Genomic DNA, 10971 nt, shown 5'->3' on the forward strand with positions numbered 1-10971 from the left:
TTAGATTTATATTTAGCATGTAGCTGTAACAATTACATGTAATTAGCTAAATGTTGTAAAAAGTGACATCAGAAAATCAACACTACATTTTAAAACAGTGTTTGAAGCTAAATGTGACAAAATTTAGGCATGAATTTTGAGCACAAGCTCCTTTACAAACGGCGCCCCATACTAAATAGGCTATAGCCTACAGTTATATACAGTTATATTGTTATATACTGTATATCTATATTGTTTTTATGTTTTAGTTTTTGTCATGTCATATTCGGCTAGCCTAGCCTTAAAGCTACATTCAGCTAATTCAGCTTTAGTCTGACACAGAGGACTGGCTTTTCTTACACTGTGAAGAAAATTTCTGGACATATTACTTATAAATGACCCCTTACAATGAAGTGGTACAACTCTTCGGTCGTGTTTGTGACAGTGAAAGAGACACAAAACAATAGAAGAAAAACTGAGCAGAGAAATGACAGCTTTTCTAATAATAGAGAGAAGAAAGCATGCCTGTGTTTACAACACAAAGCCTTTTATTCCTCTTCAGAGCAGGTGGCCAGAGGCTACAGGCAGCAGCAAGGTTATATGTTAATGAAGGATGGGATCATACAAAATCTGCATGAGTGCACACGCACGCGTTTGTATTTCTATCCTTGTTAGGACATTATGTTGACTTTCATTCATTTCTGAAGCCTAACGCTAACCATTACTAGTACATAACTAAACCATCACTAACCTAAACTCAGTCCCATCATATTAGAACCAGACTTTGGTCCCCGTAAGGACTACAGGTCCTGACAAGGTAGGTGATTCTACCAGAAAAGGTCCTAAAAAGACAACAAAACCCAAGTGTACACACACACACACACACACACACACACACACAGTGCTGATTATATCAAGCAGACAGGTCAGTTGTAAATAAACCCTCTCATTTATTTTTAGCATATAGTTCTTTGTACACTTGAAAAGTAATAGCTTAATCCTAATTTTAATACAAACATTAATTTAAATAACATTATTTTATCGTCTGGCAAGAGAAGGTGGTGGTAAAAATGTGACACGTATTTGTTCTAATCGTTTGTTAAAAAGTCAAATTTTTCAATGCTACATAATTTATTATTTTGAAGCAAATGAATCCCAGCTCATAAACCATGACAGACTAAAGCGTGAAAACTCCCAAATAAGTGATTAATTGTGGAGAGTGGAGACTTTTCTGTCTTTTAATCGTCAAATTAAAGTTACAGCCGAGTTGTGGGCAGCTGTTGGTTGTAAAAAAAAAAAAAAAGATGTAAAAATGTTAATATTTTTAGCAATATACTATTTGCGTTCAAAATTTGATTGGCAGTTACAAGAATTGATGAAAATGGCTCGTCTGAATCCATATTCAGAAGTAAAAGTAGTGTTTTTTTTGGTCTCAAGTACAAAAAAACTGCAATTTTACTCAGGGATTTTAAAATTGTTAATAAAAGTTAATATCCTGAGATGTAAAAGGCCTGCAGCTGTGAGCCGATGTGTGTTTAGTGGGGTCAGGTCTACCTTATATGAAGGCATATAAGGTGGCGAGTGGCTGAATGATCTAAGCGCAGGAAGGTTTGGAGGGCAAAACACAAACTGGACTGACTGACTGAACAGACAGGAAGTCAAAGATCAAATCAAAAAGAAACCAAGCAACATAGCATAAGTTTTTCAGAGAATCTGACATCTGACTGAAAACCAAAGAATAGACCAGAAGAACCAGATTATAACAACTGTGTAACAGAAACTACCCAAACTTAGGATACCAGACAAAAAAGTAACCAAATATATCAAATATGATCATCAAGGGACTGAGATATCCTTTCTACTCATATTGAAATGACCATAATTTAGTCTGGCAGTGGGGGGGATGACATTTATTATAAACATTTATATTTATCTTCATGTAACACTTTTGAAGAACAACTATAGTTCATTCAGTTTTAGCACATCTTAGCACATTGGAGCCCAGAAATAAACCCGTTTTTCATTTGAAAGGAGTTATTGTCTTATTCCAGACATACCCAAGATGTTATTACTGTTAAAAATAAAAAACATTTTCTCTGTCTCTGTCTTTAACATCATTAGGCCCAGTCCACATTAGTCTTCTGTTTATGGTGTAAATGTTTGAACTCTCTCATTTTCATTTTGATAAAAAGTCATAAGCGATACATATGGAAGCCCATTTCCGCCACTCTGATGAAAAAACAAACAAACTTGTATCTCATAATTATGAGATACTATCTCAAGATACAAGTTTTTTTTTTCATCAGAGTGGCGGAAATGAGCTTCCATAGAAACACACATTAAAATTGTTTTGTTTGTTATTTTTTTCCCCTATACATTGGTGTAAAAAAATTAAATCAGTTTACTGTTTTGTTAAGTTTCTTGCCTTTTTTCTTGCAGTTGTTTGGTTTTTGACGTTGCGCAGTTAGCAGCTAGCAGCTAGCCCGCTAACGCAGCAAAGCATTTAGCTGCTAAACAGATAGAAAATTCTCTGTAGTTTTGAGAGCTAAACAAACAAACAAACACCTTCATATCGACCTACAGTCACCTTATAATACCAAAGATCAGATAATGTTAGTCAAGTGTATATAAGCTACGTTTGGTGCTAGCTAAACAAGCTAAACAGGCTAAACAACTTACAGTGTGCAATCCTTTCTTTATGTTTTAAACTTGAACAATGACATATAGTGATGTGTCAACAGATTAATTCTTGTTTGAACTTGATAATTTCTTCCGAGCATTTTATTTCCACGTGAAATTAGTCAGTTTACCGTTTAACGTTTTCAGATTAGCGCTAAAGGAAGAATCATTCAGGCCTTAAGTAGATCAACTAAATCACCCTCCTGAGCTGTTCAAGAGTAAAACAACCTGAAAAAAAATAAGCCAAAGCTTCAACGTCAAAACTATTTTTACTTGGATCCTAATTGATATTTTGCCCCCACTTGCTTTGGCTCAGGGCTTCACATTTTATTCTGGTGATAAATGAAGTTCCTGAACTTATTTGGACTTCTTAGCAGCCGCTGGCTTTCTGCCACAGTGAGGAAATATATATATATTTATATATAATCATATAAGACCAGACTGTTTCCAAGCACAGTGACTGATATTTGTGTGAAGGGGGTTTTATAGTATTTTCCATGCTGTGAAACGTCTAAAAAGAAAGAAAAAAGGTAATTACTGTGGCAGGAATAACAACCTGTATGAGTAATGGACTGAAAGAAACCAACGGAAGTAAATAATAACCAACCATGAAACATCATTTGTTACAGAACAGATGGTTAATTTATGAAAAAAGGCTCCCATTGAGGGTGAAATACTGACCTTTCCTCTGTTATTGAGAGCTTTCCCATTAAACCATTATCTCTGTCGTTTTATGTCATTATGAAGTCCTTTAATTATTTATAAATGCATTTTTTTCTTTCTTTTTTAAAGGGGAGAAGGAAATCAAACATGGTTTAATTACTTTGGTCATTGTGTTTAATTCAAGGGGACAGGAAGGGGTAAAAAGTTTGATTTCAATGATGTACACGGAAACCTTCAGAGTCTTTGAATCCTCCGTAAAAGCCACTTCTGTTCTCTTAATTTGGACCACGCAGCACTTCCTCAGCAGTTTCTATGCCAGCCGAAACAAAAAGAAAACTTACAGTAATTCTGAAAGCTATTTCGGAGGCTTTCGTTTCCTGAAAACTGTCGAAAATATCAGAATACATTGAGTCAGTCGACGTCCTCCTCAGATTTAAACCATCTTTCTCCGGGGGGGTTACGAACTCTGAAGGTTCACTTCAGTGCACCTCTGGCTGATTTTGGAACGAGGGGAACTGCTGACGCATCGAAATACTTTAAACCCTCTGACTCGAATGAGCAAAAAGGGGCTGTTTGATGGTGTTAAAATCATAAATAGCTAAGATTTAGTTTAAGGACGATCGCGTCGAACCTGCACTGCGTTCAGCCACATTGAATGAATGCGTTTAAAAGACTAATTCTACCCAATTCTGAGGTTCAGAGGGGATTTTAATCCAAAAATAACTATAGTTGTCTTGTTACTGCAGCCAAATGGATCGTTCAGATTGAAGTGGGGTTCTGTGGAAAACCTGTGAACGACGAATATCTTACCTGTCGTAGACATAGCTCTTTGAACGACATTCAGTTTGGAGAAGTTTAATTTTGACCGTGTTGAAATTACACCTTAGTTCATAAAAAATAATAATTGGTCATTTTTGATATCATCATCAATTTCACATTACATGTTTTGTTTTTTTTACATAAATTTCTACGGGGTTTTTTGTAGGAAGTACCCAAATACTTCCTGTATAAATATAATACACTGTTTTGCCTAAAGAGTCATTTTAAGACGGCCCGTTAGCTCGCAAATGAACCTGATCAGAAATAAACTTTACTGGTTCCAAACTGAGGCTGTTCGAAGAGTTGTCGTCAACAGGTAACACGCTGATTGTTGATAGATGTCCCCAGAACGGCCCTTCAGATGAGCTGAACTGCAACTTTAAACGGAAGAGAGGAGCTTCAGCATGCCCTGCAGGCAAAACAACACTTTTTTTTTTTAGGGCGCTGGAACGATTGCTGAGGAGACAGATTTAAACGTGGTTTCAAATACGTTCATTGATTAAGAATTGAAAAGGTAAAACTCTGCTAAAAAAGACCTTTTTCGTGGGGCTTTTTTCCTGCTCTAACCACCTGTAAGGCCTGCAAAAAGTGCAGAAAGCAAACGGGGAAGCGGCGGGATGGCTGTGGATACGTTGCACTAAAATAAACCTGCCGTCAACAGGAAACACGCTCTGGTTTAATGGGAGGGAGCGTGAAGGGGGCAAAGACTGCAGATCTGCGTGTTATCTTGTTAAATAAATGGAAGTCACCAGCTGAAGGAACGAGCTGCTTTGCCTTTTAACTGGAGGAGGATGAAAATCCCCACAGGGGAAAGATAAAATCCTGCTGCTCCTTCCCTCGACTGTTTCCTTGTTTGTGTACTGAAGGATACTGATGGCATGACAGGAAGAGCCTCATTGTGGTTAGAGATGGAGGATTATGTAACATTTTCTTGTGCATGTACGCAAGAAAAATGGGACATAACATCATGAAACAAGGACAGCTGGATGTAGAATAAGAGACAGCTCTCTTTAGAGTGGACACTTTTAAAGATGAGGCTCAGATGGCAGGAAGGACGCAGACAGTCCCTCCTGCTCAGCACTAAAAAGCAGAACAGAAACTTCAGGGTTGTTTTTTAAATACATATACATATATAGACTTTATATTAATAGATAACAAGCTTGAAAGAAAGAGAAAATGAAAACCAGCACCCTGCGATCTCGAACCTCTTGCTTTGCATTCCTCAGGTGTTACTCAAACCTGAAATGCCAGCGAGAACGTGGCGAAACTTGTCTGACTCAACGTCAAACTGTGAAATACTTCCTTCCCTCGCTGCGACGGGACGAGCCGTTCTAAAAGCAGCAAAAACAGAGCTAATAATCGAAGAAGAAGAAACCTCGACTCGTTACTTCTGACTTCAGCTTTCGGCTCATGCAGCAGAGTGTAAAAGCAACAGAAAGGCAAGACAACGAGGAAACCTTTGAGCTTTAAGGTAATAAAGGAGCTACCTCTGTCACATAGATGAGCGGGATAGCGCTGTTATTCTTCCTCATGCCTCCTCTTCCTCACAGCCTGAGGTCAAAGTGCACGCAGCCGCAGCCTTTAGGAACCCCGGGGAGCTCTGTGGGACTGACGCTTCAGGACTCTAATGGAGGAGGAGTGCCCGTCTCGTCTCTTTATCCTCTCTGATTGTGAAATCTTGGCCTCTCCTCGTGGCGGCAGCTCTCAGAGTCAACGCGCTCTGACGCCCCGGACTCTGCTCCCTCGCCCTGAGGTGCGCTCTCTGTCGAGCGCTTGCGCTCTCAGGGGTAAAGGGAGCCTTAATAGGCGGCGACGGAGGCAGGGCAGCGTGCTCCTGAGCGCCGACGCCTATCAGGCGCCCTCCATCAGCCACTCTGAGCCTGCCAATCAGCAGCGGAGCACGGACTGAAGGAGAGGAGGGGAACGAAGGAGTGCAGCGGGACAGAGGAGTCCAAGGAGGCCGGGGTCTCTGCACCCACTCCTGCTCAGAGGCCGGGGCCTTTTCATCACCAACACGGGGCAGTTTCAGGCCTCTGCTGGTGGCAGCTGTTCCGCCGAGGGGTCAGGGTTTGGTTAAATTCCTTTAAAGGAACGCTAAGCACCTAGAAAGACAAATAATTTCACTCTGAAGCAGCGGATGCATCAAATCTAAGCAAAAATGAAAGGCCTTGAATCAGCGGGCGTTGTGGCTTTGAGTCGTTTCTGTCCAGCAGTTCATGAGATGTTTCACTAACAGACACACACCCTCCAGTACTGGGCAGGAACTACAACAAACAGGAGCTCTTTTGCATATTTTTATTATAATAATAAAAAAGGAAACAGTCCTCGTCATGTCAGGGGGTAACTTCCTGACCCGCGTGCAGAATCGCGCTAGGAGACGGGCGGTGAGGTGAGAAAGTTTGTTTACAAAGATAATAAAAAGCGCAAGTGATGTCTGGTTCTACTCTGGCCTGGGTTTCGGGTACATCAGCAGAGCTGATACTGGGGTGGTGTCGTGGGGGGTCGCGAGGAGTCCTGATGGTGTGGCTCCGGAGGGGACCCTACAGCTGGAGAGCGGGCGGGCAGGTGAGAAGCCAACGCCGCCCAGGAACGATTTTCCTCGGATGAGCACTGGTAAGGCTCGAGAACAGCAAACCTGAAACGCAGGAACACCTTAAAAACGCAGAATCGGTCACTGAGATCCGGACCTACTTATCAAATAAAGTCACACAGATCCCCTTCCTGGAGCCTCTCCTTCCAATCCTTCCCCCCACCTTGTGGAAAACCAGACGTGGGAAAGGATGGCTGAAGGCATTCAATGTGCGTGCACTGAGAAAAAAACAGCAACAAAACCAAAGCTGAGACGCTGATCCTAGAGGCTGAATGAGATCATAAAGGAAGTTTCAAACCTCATTTTAAGACCTGCTCTTAACATGGCCGCCAGGGACGGGGACAAAAAGCTTCAACTGAAAGAAACAGTAGTAAGAGGTCTATAAAGGGGTCTGAACAGCCTGAACAGTAAAGATGCTGTAATTATGACATCGGGTGAAGTTTGTACAAGCAGCAAATTAATCCTGAGTACTCTACATTATGACAACTCAAGGTTTTGACCCTCTCAGACACATTAAAGTCCCGCTGCTAAGAACCAAAAATGTCTTCTCAGCTTGATCTCCCCCCCACCCCTCGGTGTTCCTGCGAGCGGAGACACTTAGGGGGGAAAACAGGGACAGAACTGGGACATTTTCAAAAGCCAAACGCTCAGAGGGAGGACCTCAAAAATGAAACCACCCGAAGGCGCCCGACTCTGAGCAGAAGCCAACATCGACTTCCTCGGTGGAGGAGAAGCCCGGCGAAGGGAGGAAGTCAGGCAGGAGAGGGGGGGGAGAGGTCAAAGGTCACCCACCTCAGCACCGAGCTGCCTCAGCAAACCCACAGACAGAGGCAGAGATTATCTGCTCCATTTACACCGCGTGAATCAGACTGCAGCCCTCAGCCAAGGCCAGACGTAGAGCAACTAATGAACGGATGACTCAGACACCCCCGGCTCTTTGTCTGGTAAATAAGTCAGGGGGTTAAACGAGACGCTGCCTCGGTTTGCTTTAAAATGAAAAAATAAATGAATAAAAAAAAAAAAGATGAGAGAGGATCGTTCATTGCTGACACCAGAGGCTGATCCAGACTGATTTGATACAGCTGAGGTGACGGGCCTGGGCTCAGGAGGACACATACAGCTAAACAGCGCCCCCTGCTGCTCCTCAAACCTCATTACAGCATTACAATACACAGAGCGTCTCCACAGAAGGGGTATTAAACCACCCAGAGATATAATTCTGCACACTGAAGACAAATTAAACACACACACAAATCTCTACATGTTTTGTATTTATGGTAATATAGTTTATAGATTTACTTACTGGACTTAAATTTAGTGATGTAACTGCAGCATTCACTGTTGTTTACATTCTGTTTGCTTCTAAAACTACTTTTAGCTTTTACTTGGCATTTAGCTAGGGTTTTACTGCTTTTTTGCTAGCATTCATTTATCTAGCTTTGTGCTATTTTAACCTGACATTCTGCCACATTTAGAATTTTGCTGCTTTTAGCAAGCCTTCAATTTACCAAACAGTATGCTAATTTTAGCTTTACCAACTCAGTTTTAGCAGATGTTAGCAGTTACCTGTTTGCAGAAAGTGCAGCTGCTCTAGTTTACCACGATGAACGCCGTCGGTCTGCAGGAGGTCAAACGTGAGAAAAGACTCATTACTTGTTTTTAAATCGAATTCTTTAAACGCTTCAAACATCTGAACTGGTTTAAAACTCAATCATATAGAACAGAAATAGTCAGTTTAGTGAAAATATTTGGTATATATTATATATATTATAAGTATATATAATATTTCAACACAATTCTTCCCAAAAAAGCTGCATAAGAATACAGGCAGAAACCGAACGTATTAAAGTTTATAATTATTACGTGGAATTATTAGTTGTTTGGGTGTTCTGTCGTAAACATATCTAAATTAAGACCGTTAGCGGCCACCTGTTCAAGCTTTTAAACCTTAAGCTCAGAAAGAAACACTGACAGAAGTTTCAGAAGCGTCAGTGTTGGAGGTTTTATTCACAATGTGTTGGGACACGGACGTAATCCATAAATTACAACGTGGAGATGAAACGGGCAGAGTTCACTGGGCTCCGGCTTTGGGAGGAACCCACTCGTGGATCTTCTTGCGGGTGGTGGGGTAGGGGACGTACTGCTGCGGGGTGGCGCTCACGTTGAACTGGTGGACCTCGGCGAGGAACTTCTGGGACTCCAGAGGATGTGTGGTGGGTGGGTGGTCCGTTATACTGTGAAGCCAGCGATGCCTGAGCAAAAAAGACAAAATGAACCAAACATTTCTGCTCACCCTTCCAGAAAAAAAACCAAAACGCTGATAATGTGTGCATTCAGGACCACAGAGACACTCTGTCTGCCTTCTTTAAATAATAAATCACATGTCTGACCAGTCAGGGGGCACCATGCTGGCGTCCACGTCCCAAAGTGTGTTCTTTCCGTTCATCTCGCCGGTGTAGACCACCCAACGGTGGCGTCCTGAACACAGAGATAACAACACAGAACAGTCATCTCGGACACATTATTAAGACACTTTCTGTAAAATGACCACAGCTGGAGAAGAGGAACAACAAATAAAAGCATCCTTTACATGCTACGAGGGGGAATGACATTATAAAGAATTAAAAGTCAGAACTGTTTACATTTGAAAACTGTAATGAAGCAAAACCGGAAATAAACAACTAACACGCTGTCTTCAATTAGTCACTGAATGCTTCGTACAAGGATAACTGTTTGAGGTTTTATCTGATTTAAGCCATAATTTGTGAATTTACTGAGACTAAAAGAAGTTAGAAACACTGAACTTACCGAAAAAGTAGCGCTTCTTGTTCTCATAGTATTTGTTTCCATATTTATCAACACCAACCAAGGAGCCTGTTTTTACTTCGACCTCTCTGCAAATCAGGAAACAAAAACAAGACACAAATTAACTCCCAAAAAGGCTCTTATAATCGGAAAACCCTTCTATAAATTACACCAAACGCCTAATATTGTCAACAAGCAAATTTTAAAGTAGATTAAGACATGAAATCCCGAGTCCTGTATGACTTCTGTCAACATGCTAACCGAAGTTAGCTCCCCGGGCGGACATTTTAAGGTTTAAATTTATTTATGTTTTTATTTTTCTCCATCGCCCTTTGCCACAAAACACAAACATTTTGGGTTAAACTGACTTAAACATTGGGTAGACAAAGCTTCGAATTCCTCCATGACCTCCTCCTCGTCGGCCAAAAACCCTTCGGACCAAGTTAGCGATCGCCGCCATGTTTACACGGAACCATCACACAAATGGTCCGTCGGAACAGGAAGCAAAACTTTTAGTTCCGCGCATAGTTCAGTCCGTTAATTAGCTTTTACTACTACTACTACTACTACTACTACTAGATGCAAAAGAATTTGTAAAAATTGAACTGATTTTATTTTTAAAAAACAGTTTGATTTTAAACTAAATTTATTTTGTTTCTTGGTGTCTTAACTTAAATGGAGTTTGAGTTAAAAGAAGTTTATAAAACAACACTTTGAGGTGTGATTATAGGTCATAAACTCTGCTGAAAGCCACATTTAGCTTCTATTAAAAATACGTTATCTGAATCTGTAGGTGTTTTTGTAGATTTAGAGGATTACTAAATGTAAAATGTTTGCATATATTGTCTCTACATTGTGTTGAAAGTTGGGGAAATACATTTAAAACAAATAAACAAAGGAGCTATCAGAATAATACACAAAGACTCCCAAAATGAATATACAATTTTTTTATTCCCTCCAGATTTGAACAATTTAGACGCAGACGTGTTCTTAAAAACAACACAACTGACTTCTCTTGTGCTTAGCAAAAAGTTAAAAATGAATAAAATCAGTTTTAAAAGTTAGGGTATTTACAGATAATATATTTAGGTAATGACTGTAATGTGTTTAAGATGAGGGAAATCATTTACTGAGTTTGTTTCTTTTGCTTTTTTTTTCCTGTTTTGTGGGACTTTGACCTGGGACAGGCATAAATAAGCTTCACTATATGTTATTATTGCTCTTGTAATCATTATTTTGATTATATTTAATCATAATAACCTGATTTATGACTCGTAACCTAATGAGCATGTATGTAAAACATCCATTTTTTTTGTTGCATTGTCATCAATGAACACATTTATGCAAAATAACACAGATTTCCTGTATATTAAAAAGGGGGGAAAAAAGCACAATTTCCCTTTTTAATTACCAGCAGCACAACTCAAAGTGCAGGT

At 40.3% G+C, this 10971-nt stretch overlaps 2 protein-coding genes across 2 annotated transcripts in view; both read right to left on the reverse strand.

Moving 5' to 3' along the window:
- tmcc3 (transmembrane and coiled-coil domain family 3) overlaps positions 1-5888 on the reverse strand; it is a 35747-nt gene extending 29859 nt beyond the window's left edge. Inside the window, exon 1 of the mRNA XM_017411483.3 lies at positions 5628-5888. Coding sequence (XP_017266972.1) covers positions 5628-5672 — 45 coding nt within the window. The 5' untranslated portion in view covers positions 5673-5888. The remainder of the gene's footprint in view (positions 1-5627) is intronic.
- Positions 5889-8707: 2819 nt separating this feature from the next.
- On the reverse strand, positions 8708-10053 carry ndufa12 (NADH:ubiquinone oxidoreductase subunit A12). The gene is made up of 4 exons (XM_017411519.3): positions 9904-10053; positions 9539-9624; positions 9121-9208; positions 8708-8982 (listed from the first exon to the last, which is right to left on the reverse strand). The coding sequence occupies exons 1-4, from the start codon at positions 9993-9995 to the stop codon at positions 8802-8804; spliced, it is 447 nt and encodes a 148-aa protein (XP_017267008.1). The 5' UTR covers positions 9996-10053; the 3' UTR covers positions 8708-8801.
- Positions 10054-10971: the final 918 nt, after the last annotated feature.

The sequence above is a fragment of the Kryptolebias marmoratus genome, linkage group LG18, assembly GCF_001649575.2.
Source record: "Kryptolebias marmoratus isolate JLee-2015 linkage group LG18, ASM164957v2, whole genome shotgun sequence".
Lineage (NCBI taxonomy): Eukaryota > Metazoa > Chordata > Actinopteri > Cyprinodontiformes > Rivulidae > Kryptolebias > Kryptolebias marmoratus.